At 45.0% G+C, this 19,403-nt stretch overlaps 1 protein-coding gene across 1 annotated transcript; it reads left to right on the top strand.

Moving 5' to 3' along the window:
- The first annotated feature begins 1,109 nt into the window (after positions 1-1,109).
- LOC110499525 (interferon regulatory factor 2-binding protein 2-A) lies at positions 1,110-6,293 on the top strand. Its single transcript, XM_021576657.3, has 2 exons — positions 1,110-2,973; positions 4,928-6,293. Exons 1-2 carry the CDS (start codon positions 2,139-2,141, stop codon positions 5,686-5,688), a joined length of 1,596 nt encoding a protein of 531 aa, XP_021432332.3. The 5' UTR covers positions 1,110-2,138; the 3' UTR covers positions 5,689-6,293.
- The last annotated feature ends 13,110 nt before the right edge of the window (positions 6,294-19,403 follow it).

Raw genomic sequence — 19,403 nt, 5'->3', positions numbered from 1 at the left:
TAGGGGCGAAGCGGGGTGTTTTGGTCGGCGGTTAGGGGCAAAGCGGGGTTGATGGTTGGCGGTTAGGTGCGAAGCGGGATGTATGGTTTGCGGTTAGGGACGAATCGGGGTGTATGGTTGGCGGTTAGGGGCGAAGCGGGGTGGTTGTTTGGCGGTTAGGGGCGGAGCGGGGAGGATGGTTGGCGGTTAGGGGCAAAGCGGGGTTGATGGTTGGCGGTTAGGGGCGAAGCGGGGTGTATGGTTGGCGGTTAGGGGCGAATCGGGGTGTATGGTTGGCGGTTAGGGGCGAAGCGGGGTGGTTGGTTGGCGGTTAGGGGCGAAGAGGGGTGGATGGTTGGCGGTTAGGGGCGAAGCGGGGTGTTTTGGTTGGCGGTTAGGGGTGAAGCGGGGTGGATGGTTGGCGGTTAGGGGCGAAGCGGGTTGGGTGGTTGGCGGTTAGGGGCGAAGAGGTGTGGATGGTTGTCGGTTAGGGGCGAAGCGGGGTGTTTTGGTTGGCGGTTAGGGGCAAAGCGGGGTGGATGGTTGGCGGTTAGGGGCGAAGCGGGGTGTTTTTGTCGGCGGTTAGGGGCAAAGCGGGGTTGATGGTTGGCGGTTAGGTGCGAAGCGGGATGTATGGTTTGCGGTTAGGGACGAATCGGGGTGTATGGTTGGCGGTTAGGGGCGAAGCGGGGTGGTTGTTTGGCGGTTAGGGGCGAAGAGGGGTGGATGGTTGGCGGTTAGGGGCGAAGCGGGGTGGATGGTTGGCGGTTAGGGGCGAAGCGGGGTGGATGGTTGGCGGTTAGGGTCGAAGCGGGGTGTTTTGAGCCCTGCTCAATCCCTGTTCAAGCCCTGCTCAAGCCCTGCTCAATCCCTGCTCAATCCCTGTTCAAGCCCTGTTCAAGCCCTGCTCAAGCCCTGTTCAAGCCCTGCTCAACCCCTGCTCAATCCCTGTTCAATCCCTGTTCAAGCCCTGCTCAAGCTCTGCTCAAGCCCTGTTCAAGCCCTGTTCAAGCCCTGTTCAAGCCCTGCTCAAGCCCTGTTCAAGCCCTGCTCAAGCCCTGCTCAAGCCCTGTTCAAGCCCTGTTCAAGCCCTGTTCAAGCCCTGTTACAACTAACATTTCACTCCTTGTATTTGAGACAAAGTCACACCTTGTCTGGGTGATTTAGAGAGATAATACCAAATTGTAGCAGACAGATTTAGTTGTTCGTATCACATTTTAAATGTACAATCTCTGAGAAATATATTTTCTGTTTCAATCTTGCAGCCATTAAATAAAGGTTAAATAAATCAAATAAAACATGTAAGATGTGGGGGGAAATAATATTTGAATGTTTAAAAAAATATATATATATATAAATAATTGTTTTATTTTGTTTTAGCAGGGGGTGCTGCAGCACACTCAGCACCCTACTTCCCATGGCTTTGCTTGCAGCAGAAGGCAGTATAACACCTTCTCTTCTCTCCCACCCCAGAGTGTCTGGCTGCTGTTAGCTTCTTTCAAAAGGTTCAAGAAGTGGTTCAATAGAGAAGCTGGCTTCAGAGCATGAAGAGGACTGGTGTAGAAGAATCAAGTCAATAGAATATTGAAGCTGGAAGCACAGTTTCCAGAGACGTCGCTGCCTCGGAGCTGAGCTGACAGACGTCCCTACTCTACATCAGGACTGGGCTGACAGACGTCCTGCTCTACATCGGGACTGGGCTGACAGACGTCCTGCTCTACATCAGGACTGGGCTGAAAGACGTCCCTGCTCTACATCGGGACTGGGCTGACAGACGTCCCTGCTCTACATCAGGACTGGGCTGACAGACGTCCTGCTCTACATCAGGACTGGGCTGACAGACGTCCCTGCTCTACATCGGGACTGGGCTGACAGACGTCCTGCTCTACATCGGGACTGGGCTGAGCGGAGGCGGTAGTAGACTAGGCAGTGACAGAGACAGGTCACATGTACGACGTAGTAAAGAACATTCTACTCTGCTGTTATGTATGTTGCTGTAGTCCGGAGACAGACAGGGAGAGGAGAGGACACGTTTTCTTTTTAGAGAAACGGAAGGAACTTACCGTGGATAGTTTCTGAAAACGTATTGGATAGATTCTAACACAAAGACCTGGTTTGAGAGAGAGATTTAAGCTCCGTTTTTCGGTGAAAGGTAAGCCATGTCGTCTGCGGTGGTCGCTGCCTCTCGTAGACAGTCCTGTTATTTATGCGACCTGCCCCGCATGCCCTGGGCTATGATCTGGGATTTTACCGAACCCATCTGCAGGGGATGTGTTAACTACGAAGGAGCGGACCGGATCGAGTTTGTGATTGAGACAGCCCGGCAGCTGAAGCGGGCTCACGGCTTCCAGGAGGGGAGGTCTCCGGGGCCGGGGAAACAGCAGCAGCTATCGGGGAAAGAGATCCAGTCTAACCACCACGCGTCTGGAGGAGACCCCGGATCCCGGCCGTCACAGCCCCTGGACCGCTACCCCCTTTCCACCTTGGACCGTCCGCTGCGGATGGGACCGGAGTACCAGTCTGGGAGACAGGCTAACGGAATTCCGGTACCTAATGGATTTCCTAAACCGGACGACCCACACGAGCTCAACCGGCAGAGCCCCAACCCGCAAAGGAATAACACGGTTCCTCCTAATCTAATTCCTCTGGTGAACGGGAACATGTCCTTGTTACACGTAGTTAACGGCAGAACCGTGTGTCCGATGGCGATGGGGCACCCGGGGTCCGAGCACGAGCACGGCGGCGGTAAACGGTTAGTCTCGGTCTCCTGTAGTGACCAGCACGAGAAGGATAAGCAGCACATACCTGACAGCCTGACACCGGAGATAGAGCATCACAAAGCCCGGGCGGATGAGTGGATGAACAAGGGGAAAACAGTCAGGGACTTGATGGTTCTCCATACTTTCGACAGCCGGTTGAAGAAGGATCATGCAGCCATGCAACAGAGGGCGATGGGCTATGAGCAACAGCAGAACGGAGCTGCTTCCAAATCAGGTTGGTGCTGGCTGGATGTATGGGGTTGGTTTTTCCATGTGAATGGAGCAGTACAGTGGACTATTCAGCATATTTACCCTTTGCTACATATTCTAGACTACATGTTTACAGTTCAATAAAATAAATGTTGCGTTTTCTCACGACTCAAACAGACAAGTCATGCATAATATGCCCAGGGAGATCATTTAATGTCAACTCTTTGCTATGCATACCATTCAAATGAAAAAGATTTGTCAGATTTGCATTTTTCTTTCTTAACAATAGCAAATTATATACTAATAAATACATAATCCCAAAAGGCACTTTTTAAGCATGACTTGTGGGAGTGTTTGTGTCATTGCAAAAAAATGCTAATCTGATGTAAATCTATTCGGTTTAAAGTGTTAGTATGTACAAAGGGTTTAACCTGTGAAGTACTCTACATATGCACTTCTAATCAGGACTTGTTGTGGGTATGTTTGTCACGAGAAAAAAAAATGCAAATCTGACAAATCTATTTCATTTGAATGGTATGCATAGCAAAGAGTTGACTTAAATTATTCCCATATGCATATTATGCATCGTGAGAAAGAGTCGTGAGTCGTGAGAAAACGCAACATGTATTTTTATTGAGCTGTAAACATGTAGTCTAGAATATGTAGCAGAGGGTAAATATGCTGAATGAAGTGCATATGGAGAGCACTTCACAGGTTAAACCCTTTGTTACATACGAGCACACTTTAAACCAAATAGATTTACACCAGATTAGCATTTTTGTAATGACACAAACACTCCCACATGTCATGCTTAAAATAGTGCCTTTCGGGATTATGTATTTATTAGTATATAATTTGAGATTATGCATTTATTAGTATATAATTTGGGATAATGTATTTATTAGTACAGTATATACTTTGGGATTGTGTATTTATTAGTATATAATTTGGGATTGTGTATTTATTAGTATATAATTTGGGATTGTGTATTTATTAGTATATAATTTGGGATTATGTATTTATTAGTATATGATTTGCTGTTATTATTGTGCATCATTATTTTTCTTCTCAGTATTAATCATCATCTGTCCATGTTGTCTCTAACTCAGCCTTCTTCATGACCATCTGTCCATGTTGTGTCTCTAACTCAGCCTTCTTCATGACCATCTGTCCATGTTGTCTATAACTCAGCCTTCTTCATGACCATCATCTGTCCATGTTGTCTCTCTAACTCAGCCTTCTTCATGACCATCTGTCCATGTTGTCTATAACTCAGCCTTCTTCATGACCATCTGTTTATGTCGTGTCTCTAACTCAGCCTTCTTCATGACCATCATCTGTCCATGTTGTGTCTCTAACTCAGCCTTCTTCATGAACATCTGTTTATGTTGTGTCTCTAACTCAGCCTTCTTCATGACCATCTGTCCATGTTGTCTAGAACTCAGCCTTCTTCATGACCATCTGTCCATGTTGTGTCTCTAACTCAGCCTTCTTCATGACCATCTGTTTATGTCGTGTCTCTAACTCAGCCTTCTTCATGACCATCATCTGTCCATGTTGTGTCTCTAACTCAGCCTTCTTCATGACCATCTGTTTATGTTGTGTCTCTAACTCAGCCTTCTTCATGACCATCTGTCCATGTTGTCTAGAACTCAGCCTTCTTCATGACCATCTGTCCATGTTGTGTCTCTAACTCAGCCTTCTTCATGAACATCTGTTTATGTTGTGTCTCTAACTCAGCCTTCTTCATGACCATCTGTCCATGTTGTCTATAACTCAGCCTTCTTCATGACCATCTGTTTATGTCGTGTCTCTAACTCAGCCTTCTTCATGACCATCTGTTTATGTTGTGTCTCTAACTCAGCCTTCTTCATGATCGTCTGTCCATGTTTTCTATAACTCAGCCTTCTTCATGACCATCTGTTTATGTTGTGTCTCTAACTGAGCCCTCTTCATGTTTAACCCTTTCCTTCCTTCAGACAGGGGAAAACACCCACGGACTATGAAAAGGAAAGCATCGCCAGAACCTGAGGGGGAGAGAGAGGGAACCGCCGCCAAGCATAATGGAGAGGACAGACAGCAGTGGTTACCGGGTCCACCATCTGACCGTGACGGACATAAAATGCCCCCGGGACCACCACCAAGCTTCTCCTCCATCCCCACCAATACCATATCTCCCCACTCACGCACCACCCCACCGGAAGCTGCGCAGAACGGCCAGTCCCCCATGGCGGCGCTGATCCTCGCGGCAGACAACGCCGGTGGTGGCGGGAACAGCTCGCCCAAAGACGGGAACCAGGTCCACTCCACCACACGCCGCAACAGCAGCAGCCCGCTCTCGCCCTCCTCCATGAACCAGAACCGCCGGCCCACACAGGGTAAGGAGGCATCCGGTATTATGGGGACACTTCACGTGCCAGGGGGTGGAATGATGGACCAAGGGCATCAAAGCATTCCGGACTCGTCAGTACCCGGGAGCGTACCCCTCTGCTGCACGCTCTGTGACCAGAGGTTAGAGGACACTCACTTTGTTCAGTGTCCGTCGGTTCCCTCGCACAAGTTCTGCTTCCCGTGTTCGCGGCAGAGCATTAAACAACAAGGAGCCACCGGGGAGGTGTACTGTCCCAGCGGGGAGAAGTGCCCGTTGGTCGGCTCTAACGTACCGTGGGCTTTCATGCAAGGAGAAATCGGCACTATCCTTGCAGGGGACGTCAAAGTAAAAAACGAAATGGACACTTGAGATTTTATTTTCAAAATATTTTGTGGAGAGAGTTTGTTTTGTTGGAAAAAGACCAAATACGAGTGTATAAATATTAAAATGAAATACCACATAACATCCAAACAAACTAACCAACGGACTTTGTACATATTTTACCCAATCCGAGGGGACTAGTGTAGGCTATACTTTGTAAAACAAGGCTGTATAATTTTGAGATTTTTTTAATACATTCCGTTTCTATATTTTTGAAAATAAAGGTATTTAATTATAATAGAACTGGGCTCTCTCGGCCCTATTTGTTGATGTTTAACACGGTTGATGTAGGCCTACTTCTAGTCATGCATCCCAAAAGGCACTCTATTCCCTAAATAGGACACTATTTTTGAGCAGGGACACCCACAGGGACACCCACAGAGCTCTGGTCAAAAGTAGTGCCCTATTTAGGTTACAGGGTGCCTTTTGGGACGCAGACTCTGTCTGGTGGCTGTTCCTGTTCAAAACCTGACTGATGATGACACCCTTCTCTACGAGGTACATGGCAACCAACTGAAATGCTTTTATCTGTGACTTGTATGCACTTGTTTCAAAATAATTGCCAAATACAATGTTTGATGTTGTATGAAGAAGTGAGTGTCTGGGGTCTTTCTTTAAATGATACCGTTAAGAAAGAGGGATAAGAAACCACTGTCAAATGGAAACAGAATGAATAGGATGTTTGGGTTCTATAATTAGCAGACAACTGAAGGCTAAAGTAGTGCACTTGTCTGGTATGTCAGTGCACACTGCTGCCAAAATGGAGTTGCAATGCAACATGTTTTCTGTATTCTTCAGTAGACATCTCTCTCTGACATCCTGTTCCAACTACACGATCCTCTCAGTAGACATCTCTCTCTCTCTCTCTCTCTCTGACATCCTGTACCAACTACACAATCCTCTCAGTAGACATCTCTCTCTTTCTCTCTCTCTCTCTCTCTCTCTCTCTGACATCCTGTACCAACTACACAATCCTCTCAGTAGACATCTCTCTCTCTCTTTCTCTCTCTCTGACATCCTGTACCAGCTACACAATCCTCTCAGTAGACATCTCTCTCTCTCTCTGACATCCTGTACCAACTACACGATCCTCTCAGTAGACATCTCTCTCTGACATCCTGTTCCAACTACACGATCCTCTCAGTAGACATCGCTCTCTTTCTCTCGCTCTCTCCCTCTCTGACATCCTGTACCAACTACACAATCCTCTCAGTAGACATCTCTCTCTCTCTCTCTCTCTCTCTCTCTCTCTCTCTCTCTCTCTCTCTCTCTCTCTCTCTCTCTCTGACATCCTGTACCAACTACACAATCCTCTCAGTAGACATCTCTCTCTGACATCCTGTACCAACTACACAATCCTCTCAGTAGACATCTCTCTCTCTCTCTCTCTCTCTCTCTCTGACATCCTGTACCAGCTACACGATCCTCTCAGTAGACATCTCTCTCTCTCTCTCTGACATCCTGTACCAACTACACAATCCTCTCAGTAGACATCTCTCTCTTTCTCTCTCTCTCTCTCTCTGACATCCTGTACCAACTACACGATCCTCTCAGTAGACATCTCTCTCTCTCTCTCTCTGAATCCTGTACCAACTACACGATCCTCTCAGTAGACATCTCTCTCTGACATCCTGTTCCAACTACACAATACTCTCAGTAGACATCTCTCTCTCTCTCTCTCTCTGACATCCTGTAACAACTACACGATCCTCTGAGTAGACATCACTTTCTCTCGCTCTCTGACATCCTGTTCCAACTACACGATCCTCTCAGAAGGTACTTGTTGATAATGCAGGGTTATTGAAGAGGCAACTCCAGGATGCTGGCCTTCTAGGCAGATTCCTCTGACCAGTGTTTGTGTTCTTCTGCCCATCTTAATCTTTTCTTTTTATTGGCCAGTCTGAGATATGGCTTTTTCTTTGCAACTCTGACTAGAAGGCCAGCATCTCGGAGTCGCCTCTTCACTGTTGACGTTGAGACTGGTGATTTGCAGGTATTATTTAATGAAGCTGCCTGTTGAGGACTTGTGAGGCGTCTGTTTCTCAAACTAGACACTCTAATGCCCTCTTGCTCAGTTGTGCACCGGGGCCTCCCACTCCTCTTTCTATTCTGGTTAGAGACAGTTTGCGCTGTTCTGTGAAGGAAGTAGGACACAGCGTTGTATGAGATCCTCAGTTTCTTGGCAATTTCTCGCATGGAATAGCCTTCATTTCTCAGAACAAGAATAGACTGACGAGTTTCAGAAGAAAGTTATTTGTTTCTGGGCATATTGAGCCTGTAATCGAACCCACAAATGCTGATGCTCCAGATACTCAACTAGTCTAAAGAAATCCAGTTTTATTGCTTTTTTAATCAGTACAACAGTTTTCAGCTGTGCTAAAATAATTGCAAAAGGGTTTTCTAATGATCAATTAGTCTTTTAAAATGATAAACTTGGATTAGCTAAAACAACGTGCCATTGGAACACAGGAGTGATGGTTGCTGATAATGGTCCTCTGTACTCCTATGTAGATATTCCATAAAAAAATCAGCCGTTTCCAGCTACAATAGTCCTTTACAACATTAACAATGTCTACGCTGTATCTCTGATCAATTTGATGTTAATTTAATGGACTTTTGTCTTTTTGTCTTTTTTCTTTCCAAAACAAGGACAGTTCTAAGTGACCCCAAACATTTGAACGGTGGTGTATATTCACCAAAGCACTATTTTCTGACAATTGAATGATTACCTTGTTTATCATGATTTACCAACGGTGGTTACCAACGGTGGTTACTGGTTACCTAGGGTGGTTACTGGTTACCAATGGTGGTTACTGGTTACCTACGGTGGTTACCTACGGTGGTTACTGGTTACCTACGGTGGTTACCTACGGTGGTTACTGGTTACCAATGGTGGTTACTGGATACCTACGGTGGTTACCTACGGTGGTTACTGGTTACCTACGGTGGTTACCTACGGTGGTTACTGGTTACCTACGGTGGTTACCTACGGTGGTTACTGGTTACCTACGGTGGTTACCTACGATGGTTACTGGTTACCTACGGTGGTTACCTACGGTGGTTACTGGTTACCTACGGTGGTTACTGGTTACCTACGGTGGTTACCAACGGTGGTTACTGGTTACCTACGGGTTACTGGTTACCTACGGTGGTTACCAACGGTGGTTACTGGTTACCCACGGTGGTTACTGGTAACCAACGGTGGTTACTGGTTACCTACGGTGGTTATCAACAGTGGTTACTGGTTACCTACGGTGGTTACTGGTTACCTACGGTAGTTACCAACGGTGGTTACTGGTTACCAACGGTGGTTACCTATGGTTGTAACCAACCGTGGTTACTGGTTACCAATGGTGGTTACTGGTTACCAATGGTGGTTTTGTAAACAATGCATTGTGCTTCTGGAGCACAGCTGATACATTGTATCATAGATGATGAAGACGATGACAGCCTACATTGGAATAACGACGATGATGATGATAGGCTACATTGGAACAACGATGATGCTGTTAGCCCATGTCTCCTCAAGGCTTTATAATAGTGTTTGTTGCTGGGGGTTGGCCAGCCAGCCAGTCTGTCAGGAGGAAACGGCATGTCTCCTCAAGGCTTTAGAATAGTGTTTGTTGCTGGGGGTTGGCCAGCCAGCCAGCCTGTCAGGAGGAAAAGGCATGTCTCCTCAAGGCTTTAGAATGAGGAATGCAGGATATCCACCCATGTGTGCCTGAAGAGTACAGGCTGTGTGTGTGTGTGTGGGGGGGGGGGGGGGGGGGGGGGGGGGCTCTTGCTCGGTGATCTAACTAGAGAGACTATGATGATAACATAACTGGTCATGTTATTCTGTATGTGTATGTTGAGTTTAGCCCTTTCCTCCCTCAGAACATGGCAGCAGGCTGAATTATGAAGTTTGTCCTTGCTTTGGACTGGAGCTCAGCTGTTACAGAGACGGGATGCTTCCCAACCTGCACCCTATTGCCTATGTACTGTATAGTGCACGACTTCTGACCAGAGCCGTATGTCTGCCTGACTGCCAGATTGCTGATGGGCAACATAGTCAATGTACTTACTAGGCTAAGTCTAACTTAGTGACGACCTTAGGTCATGGTAAATCATGATTAATCTCTGTCTTTACAGTTCCTGAAACATGTCAATGACCTGATGCATGGCCTCTACAGCATTCAGGTCACACTGACACTGGATTTCCTGATCTTAGTGTAAGTCGATCCAAATGAAATAGCACCACTTCTTCAAATTGGACACTACTTTTGAGCAAAACCCCTACACATCTGTTTGTGTTACAGTCTAAATGTAAAATGATTTACACAGTAATTATGACCACATCCGGAGGGCGTCCTCCAGCCTATCAGAGGTCTTGCAGCATGAACTGACATGTCGTCCACCCAATCAAAGGATCAGAGAATGAATCTAGTACTGAAAGTATAAGCTACAGCTAGCATAATGTGGTAAGTGGTTGACTCAAAGAGAGAGAATGGTTTAACAGTTTTAAACAAATGACTTTCTTCCAAAATTAAGGAGAAGCTTACTTAGCTAGCTGGTTTAGTCTTCTGTAGTAACACCCTGCTCCAACAGTGGGATGCTATGTTAGCTAGCTGGTTTAGTCTTCTGAAACACCCTGCTCCAACAGTGGGATGCTATATTAGCTAGCTGGTTTAGTCTTCTGTAACACCCTATTCAAACAGTGGGATGCTATGCTAGCTAGCTGGTTTAGTCTTCTGAAACACCCTGCTCAAACAGTGGGATGCTAGCTAGCTGGTTTAGTCTTCTGAAACACCCTGCTCAAACAGTGGGATGCTATGTTAGCTAGCTGGTTTAGTCTCCTGTAACACCCTACTCAAACAGTGGGATGCTATGTTAGCTAGCTGGTTTAGTCTTCTGTAACACCCTGCTCCAACAGTGGGATGCTATGTTAGCTAGCTGGTTTAGTCTTCTGAAACACCCTGCTCAAACAGTGGGATGCTAGCTAGCTGGTTTAGTCTTCTGAAACACCCTGCTCAAACAGTGGGATGCTATGTTAGCTAGCTGGTTTAGTCTCCTGTAACACCCTACTCAAACAGTGGGATGCTATGTTAGCTAGCTGGTTTAGTCTTATGTAACACCCTACTCAAACAGTGGGATGCTATGCTAGCTAGCTGGTTTAGTCTTCTGAAACACCCTGCTCAAACAGTGGGATGCTAGCTAGCTGGTTTAGTCTTCTGAAACACCCTGCTCAAACAGTGGGATGCTATGTTAGCTAGCTGGTTTAGTCTCCTGTAACACCCTACTCAAACAGTGGGATGCTATGTTAGCTAGCTGGTTTAGTCTTATGTAACACCCTACTCAAACAGTGGGATGCTATGCTAGCTAGCTGGTTTAGTCTTCTGAAACACCCTGCTCAAACAGTGGGATGTTATGCTAGCTAGCTGGTTTAGTCTTATGTAACACCCTGCACAAACAGTGGGATGCTATGTTAGCTGGTTTAGTCTTCTGAAACACCCTGCTCAAACAGTAGGGTGCCATGTTAGCTAGCTGGTTTAGTCTTCTGTAACACCCTGCTCCAACAGTGGGATGCTACGCTAGCTAGCTGGTTTAGTCTTATGTAACACCCTACTCAAACAGTGGGATGCTATGTTAGCTAGCTGGTTTAGTCTTATGTAACACCCTGCACAAACAGTGGGATGCTATGCTAGCTGGTTTAGTCTTCTGAAACACCCTGCTCAAACAGTGGGATGTTATGCTAGCTAGCTGGTTTAGTCTTCTGAAAAACCCTGCACAAACAGTGGGATGCTATGTTAGCTAGCTGGTTTAGTCTTATGTAACACCCTGCACAAAGAGTGGGATGTTATGTTAGCTGGTTTAGTCTTCTGAAACACCCTGCTCAAACAGTAGGGTGCCATGTTAGCTAACTGGTTTAGTCTTCTGTAACACCCTGCTCCAACAGTGGGATGCTACGCTAGCTAGCTGGTTTAGTCTTATGTAACACCCTGCTCCAACAGTGGGATGCTATGTTAGCTAGCTGGTTTAGTCTCATGTAACACCCTACTCAAACAGTGGGATGCTATGTTAGCTGGTTTAGTCTTCTGAAACACCCTGCTCAAACAGTGGGATGTTATGCTAGCTGGTTTAGTCTTCTGAAACACCCTGCTCAAACAGTGGGATGCTATGCTAGCTAGCTGGTTTAGTCTTCTGAAACACCCTGCTCAAACAGTGGGATGCTATGCTAGCTAGCTGGTTTAGTCTTCCGAAACATCCTGCTCAAACAGTGGGATGTTATGCTAGCTAGCTGGTTTAGTCTTCTGAAACACCCTGCTCAAACAGTAGGGTACCATGTTAGCTAGCTGGTTTACTCTTCTGAAACACCCTGCTCAAACAGTGGGATGCTATGCTAGCTAGCTGGTTTAGTCTTCTGAAACACCCTGCTCAAACAGTAGGGTACCATGTTAGCTAGCTGGTTTAGTCTTCTGAAACACCCTGCTCAAACAGTGGGGTGTTATGCTAGCTAGCTGGTTTAGTCTTCTGTAACACCCTGCACAAACAGTTGGATGCTATGCTAGCTGGTTTAGTCTTCTGAAACACCCTGCTCAAACAGTAGGGTACCATGTTAGCTAGCTGGTTTAGTCTTCTGAAACACCCTGCTCAAACATTGGGGTGTTATGCTAGTGTAACAGTATATTTTTAAACTGTCCCCTCGCCCATACCCGGGCGCGAACCAGGGACCTTCTGCACACATCAACAGTCACCCTCGAAGCATCGTTACCCATCGCTCCACAAAAGCCGCGGCTCTTGCAGAGCAAGGGGAACTACTACTTCAAGGTCTCAGAGCAAGTGACGTCACTGATTGAAACGCTATTTAGCGCCCACGCTAACTAAGCTAGCCGTTTCACATCCGTTACACTCACCCCCCTTTTGCACATCCGTTACACTAGCTAGATGGTTTAGTCTTCTGAAAAACCCTGCACAAACAGTGGGATGCTATGCTAGCTGGTTTAGTCTTCTGAAACACCCTACTCAAACAGTGGGATGCTATGTTAGCTAGCTGGTTTAGTCTTCTGAAATACCCTGCTCCAACAGTGGGATGCTATGCTAGCTAGCTGGTTTAGTCTTCTGAAACACCCTGCTCAATCTGTAGGGTGCCATGTTAGCTAGCTGGTTTAGTCTTCTGAAACAGCCTGCTAAAACAGTGGGATGCTATGCTAGCTAGCTGGTTTAGTCTTATGTAACACCCTGCTCCAACAGTGGGATGCTACGCTAGCTAGCTGGTTTAGTCTCCTGTAACACCCGACTCAAACAGTGGGATGCTATGCTAGCTAGCTGGTTTAGTCTTATGTAACACCCTGCACAAACAGTGGGATGCTATGTTAGCTAGCTGGTTTAGTCTTCTGAAACACCCTGCACAAACAGTGGGATGCTATGCTAGCTGGTTTAGTCTTCTGAAACAACCTGCTCAAACAGTGGGATGCTATGTTAGCTAGCTGGTTTAGTCTTATGTAACACCCTACTCAAACAGTGGGATGCTATGCTAGCTAGCTGGTTTAGTCTTCTGAAACACCCTGCTCAAACAGTGGGATGCTATGCTAGCTAGCTGGTTTAGTCTTCTGAAACACCCTGCTCAAACAGTAGGGTGCCATGTTAGCTAGCTGGTTTAGTATTCTGTAACACCCTGCTCCAACAGTGGGATGCTACGCTAGCTAGCTGGTTTAGTCTTATGTAACACCCTGCTCCAACAGTGGGATGCTACGCTAGCTAGCTGGTTTAGTCTCCTGTAACACCCTACTCAAACAGTGGGATGCTATGTTAGCTAGCTGGTTTAGTCTTCTGTAACACCCTGCACAAACAGTGGGATGCTATGTTAGCTAGCTGGTTTAGTCTCATGTAACACCCTACTCAAACAGTGGGATGCTATGCTAGCTAGCTGGTTTAGTCTTCTGAAACACCCTGCACAAACAGAGGGATGCTATGCTAGCTAGCTGGTTTAGTCTTCTGTAACACCCTACTCAAACAGTGGGATGCTATGCTAGCTAGCTGGTTTAGTCTTCTGTAACACCCTACTCCAACAGTGGGATTCTATGCTAGCTAGCTGGTTTAGTCTTCTGAAACACCCTACTCAAACAGTGGGATGCTATGTTAGCTAGCTGGTTTAGTCTTCAGTAACACCCTGCTCCAACAGTGGGATGCTATGCTAGCTAGCTGGTTTAGTCTTCTGAAACACCCTGCTCCAACAGTGGGATGCTATGCTAGCTAGCTGGTGTAGTCTTCTGAAACACCCTGCTCAAACAGTAGGGTGCCATGTTAGCTAGCTGGTTTAGTATTCTGTAACACCCTGCTCCAACAGTGGGATGCTACGCTAGCTAGCTGGTTTAGTCTTATGTAACACCCTGCTCCAACAGTGGGATGCTACGCTAGCTAGCTGGTTTAGTCTCCTGTAACACCCTACTCAAACAGTGGGATGCTATGTTAGCTAGCTGGTTTAGTCTTCTGTAACACCCTGCACAAACAGTGGGATGCTATGCTAGCTGGTTTAGTCTTCTGAAACACCCTGCTCCAACAGTGGGATGCTATGCTAGCTAGCTGGTGTAGTCTTCTGAAACACCCTGCTCAAACAGTAGGGTGCCATGTTAGCTAGGTTGTTTAGTCTTCCGAAACACCCTACTCCAACAGTGGGATGCTATGTTAGCTAGCTGGTTTAGTCTTCTGAAAAACCCTGCACAAACAGTGGGATGCTATGTTAGCTAGCTGGTTTAGTCTTATGTAACACCCTACTCAAACAGTGGGATGCTATGCTAGCTAGCTGGTTTAGTCTTCTGAAACACCCTGCACAAACAGAGGGATGCTATGCTAGCTAGCTGGTTTAGTCTTCTGTAACACCCTACTCAAACAGTGGGATGCTATGCTAGCTAGCTGGTTTAGTCTTCTGAAACACCCTACTCAAACAGTGGGATGCTATGTTAGCTAGCTGGTTTAGTCTTCAGTAACACCCTGCTCCGACAGTGGGATGCTATGCTAGCTAGCTGGTTTACTCTTATGTAACACCCTACTCAAACAGTGGGATGCTATGCTAGCTAGCTGGTTTAGTCTTCTGAAACACCCTGCTCAAACAGTGGGATGCTATGCTAGCTAGCTGGTTTAGTCTTCTGAAACACCCTGCTCAAACAGTGGGATGTTATGCTAGCTAGCTGGTTTAGTCTTCTGAAAAACCCTGCACAAACAGTGGGATGCTATGCTAGCTGGTTTAATCTTCTGAAAAACCCTGCACAAACAGTGGGATGCTATGCGTGCTAGCTGGTTTAGTCTTCTGAAACACCCTGCTCAAACAGTAGGGTGCCATGTTAGCTAGCTGGTTTAGGCTTCTGGACAACACTGGAACTCTTCCAAGTCAAGGCTTTTGGTTTAATTTATTTATTGCCACTGGGGCCCGCCGGTGTAACTGCTTACTGTAACAGCAACATTACTGCATGATTGTGGCGGGTTTACTAACCCATTAGCTATGTTGACTAGGATGTTAATTTAGCTAATATGTTGACAACGATGTAGGTTGTGTGTAGCGGTTTAACTTGGAAAGGTTGTTTCTCCTGGTCGCATACAGCTGAATTGTTGTTCATTGAAGTCCAGAAGAGAAGGAATACAACGTGGCTGTTATGAGCATGAACTGTTGAAAAATGTTTCTTAAACGGAAGCAAACGGAACAGGGATTAACATACCTGAATTTGTCCAATAGAAACTCTCGTTTGCAACTGTTGGACTAATGTTTACAACCTATATCAGCCAGATGCAGGCACCTCACATTTGTGCACCTACGTTCCAAACTGTCATATAGGTACAAATGTGAGTATCAGGCAGTAGCCTAAACTTGTCACTGTTACATTGAACTGGGTGAATATGAATGACAGTAACCTAAACCTGTCACTGTTACATTGAACTGGGTGAATATGAATGACAGTAACCTAAACCTATCACTGAACTGGGTGAATATGAATGACAGTAACCTAAACCTGTCACATTGAACTGGGTGAATATGAATGACAGTAGCCTAAACCTGTCACTGTTACATTGAACTGGGTGAATATGAATGACAGTAACCTAAACCTGTCACTGTTACATTGAACTGGGTGAATATGAATGACAGTAACCTAAACCTGTCACATTGAACTGGGTGAATATGAATGACAGTAACCTAAACCTATCACTGAACTGGGTGAATATGAATGACAGTAACCTAAACCTGTCACATTGAACTGGGTGAATATGAATGACAGTAACCTAAACTTGTCACTGTTACATTGAACTGGGTGAATATGAATGACAGTAACCTAAACCTGTCACTGTTACATTGAACTGGGTGAATATGAATGACAGTAACCTAAACCTATCACTGAACTGGGTGAATATGAATGACAGTAACCTAAACCTGTCACTGTTACATTGAACTGGGTGAATATGAATGACAGTAACCTAAACCTATCACTGAACTGGGTGAATATGAATGACAGTAACCTAAACCTGTCACTGTTACATTGAACTGGGTGAATATGAATGACAGTAGCCTAAACACTGTTCCATTGAATGGAATAGGAATGAAAGACATTCAATATGCTGTAATAGCAATAAGACAATGCTCGTGAAAAAACCATTGTCATCCCTCATCTGAAATGGCACCGACCGCCACTAACACACAGTACCATCATGTTTAAGTGGAATTATCTTTTTTGAAATGGTACTAATTCATTAAAAAATGAAAACCTGAACCCTTTTGATTCAATAAGTATTTGTTTTGGCAAGCCTAAACAAGTTCAGGAGTAAACATTTGCTTAACAAGTCACATAATAAGTTGCATGGACTCACTCTGTGTGCAGTAATAGTGTTAATGTGATTTTTGAATGACTACCTCATCTCTGGACCCCCACACATACAACTATCTGTAAGATCTGTAGTGTATTGGATTTCAAACAAAGATTCAACCACAAGGACCAGGGAGGTTTTCCAATTCCTCTCAAAGAAGGGCCCCTATTGGTAGATGGGTAAAACATGTAAAAGAAGACATTGAATATCCCCTTGACCACGGTGAAGTTATTCATTACACTTTGGATGGTGAATCAATACATCCAGTCACTACAAAGATACAGACGTCTTTCCTAACTCAGTTGCAGGAGAGGAAGGAAACCACTCAGGGATTTCACCATGAGACCAATGGTGACTTCAAAACAGTTACAAAGTTTAAGAGCTGCGATAGGAGAAAACTGAGGATGGATCAACAACATTGTAGTTACTCCACAATACTAACCTAAATGACAGAGTGAAAAGAAGGAAGCCTGTACAGAATAACAAATATTCCAAAACATGCATCCTGTTTGCAACAAGGCACTAATGTTAAACTGCAAAAAATGTGGCAAAGAAATGAACTTTATGTCCTGAATACAAAGCGTCATGGTTGGGGCAAATCCAACACAACACATCACTGATTACCACTTCATTTTTTCACGCATGGTGGTGGCTGCATCATGTTATGAGTATGCTTGTGATCGGCAAGGACTAATGAGGTTTTTAGGATAAAAAGAAATGGGCTAAGCACAGACAAAATCCTAGAGGAAACCCTGCTTCAGTCTGCTTTCCAGCAGACACTGGGAGACAATTTCACCTTTCGGCAGGACAATAACCTAAAACACAAGGCCAAATATACACTGTTGCTTACCAAGACGACATTGAATGTTCCTGAGTGGCTGAGTTTCAGTTTTGACTTCAATCGGCTTGAGAACCTATGGCAAGACTTGAAAGTGGCTGTCTAGCAATGATCAACAACCTATTTGACAGAGCTTGAATCACTTAAAAATAATAATGTTGATATATTGTAAAATTCAAAGCTCTTAAAGACTTACCCAGAACGACTCACAGCTGTAATCACTCTTAGAGACTTACCCAGAAAGACTCTCAGCTGTAATCACTCTTAGAGACTTACCCAGACAGACTCACAGCTGTAATCACTCTTAGAGACTTACCCAGAAAGACTCACAGCTGTAATCACTCTTAGAGACTTACCCAGAAAGACTCACAGCTGTAATCACTCTTAGAGACTTACCCAGAAAGACTCACAGCTGTAATCACTCTTAGAGACTTACCCAGAAAGACTCACAGCTGTAATCACTCTTAGAGACTTACCCAGAAAGACTCACAGCTGTAATCATTGCCAAAGGTGATTCCAACTTGTATTGACACAGGGGTGTGAATACTTATGTAAATGAGCTACAGTATTTCATTTTCAATAAACCTGCAAAAATTCTGCAAAATTCTAAAAACACGTTTTCACTTAGTCATTATGGGGTATTTTCTGTAGATGGAAAAAGAAATCAACAAAATGTGCAAAAAATCAAGGAATACTTTCTGAAGGCACTCTATGCGTTAGTAAAGCAAATAATCCTATTTGAACTCGTATTTTTTTCAGATGTAAAATCCTTGTGTCCTAATTAAGCATTAAAAACAGCTAGCAGCAAAGTAGATTGGTCACGAAAGTCAGAAAAGCAATAAAATGAATCGCTTACCTTTGATAATCGTCATATGTTTGCACTCACGAGACTCCTAGTTACACAATAAATGTTTGTTTTGTTCGATAAAGATTATTTTTATATCCAAAAACCTCCATTTGGTTGGCGTGTTTTGTTTAGTAATCCACAGGCTCGTGCGGTCACGATGGGCAGACGGAAATTCCAAATAGTATCCGTAAAGTTTGTAGAAACATGTCAAACATTTTTTATAATCAATCCTCAGGTTGTTTTTACAAAAAATAATCGATACTATTTCGGCTGGACGGTAGCCTTTTCAATAGGAGAGAGAGAGAAAAGGTCTCGCTCCAGTGGCGCGCGCATGCACAAATCTGGAGACACCTGGCTATTCACTGACGCGATGTGATCATTCTCGCTCATTTTTCAGAATAAAAGCCTGAAACGATGTCTAAAGACTGTTCACACCTTGTGGAAGCCATAGGGAAAGGAATCTGGTTGATATCCCTTTAAATGGAGGATAGGCTTGCAATGGAAAATAGAGGTTTCAGAATAACACCACGTCCTGGTTTGGATTTTCCTCAGGTTTTTGCCTGCAATATCAGTTCTGTTATACTCACAGACAATATTTTGACAGTTTTGGAAACTTTTGAGTGTTTTCTATCCTAATCGGCCAATTATATGCATATTCTAGCTTCTGGGCTTGAGAAATAGGCAGTTTACTTTGGGTATGTTTTTCATCCAAACATCAAAATACTGCCCCCTAGTCCAAGAGGTTTTAACACAGTGTCCAAAGAAGGGCCAGAAGTATACAGAATGGTATACCCCTTTGAAGAGGGGGATGACCGCGGCAGATTTCCAATCTTTGGGAATCTCAGACGATACGACAGAGAGGTTGAACAGGCTAGTAATAGGGGTTGCAACAATTTCGGTGGATCATTTTAGAAAGAGAGGGTCCAGATTGTCTAGCCCGGCTGATTTGTAGGGGTCCAGATTTTGCAGCTCTTTCAGAACATCAGCTATCTGGGTTTGGGTTAAGGAGAAATGGGGGAGGCCTGGGCGAGTTGCTGTGGGGGGTGCAGGGCTGTTGACCGGGGTAGGGATAGCCAGGTGGAAAGCATGGCCAGCCGTAGAAAAATGCTTATTGAAATTCTCTATTCGATACTAATGCAGAACGCCACAGGATGTTCAAATCAAATGTATTTGTCACATACACATGGT

The sequence above is a fragment of the Oncorhynchus mykiss genome, chromosome 20 (assembly GCF_057628025.1).
Source record: "Oncorhynchus mykiss isolate SJ-2025 chromosome 20, ASM5762802v1, whole genome shotgun sequence".
Lineage (NCBI taxonomy): Eukaryota > Metazoa > Chordata > Actinopteri > Salmoniformes > Salmonidae > Oncorhynchus > Oncorhynchus mykiss.
Note: the sequence above shows the minus strand (reverse complement) of the source record. Positions and strands in the feature narration are given on the sequence as shown.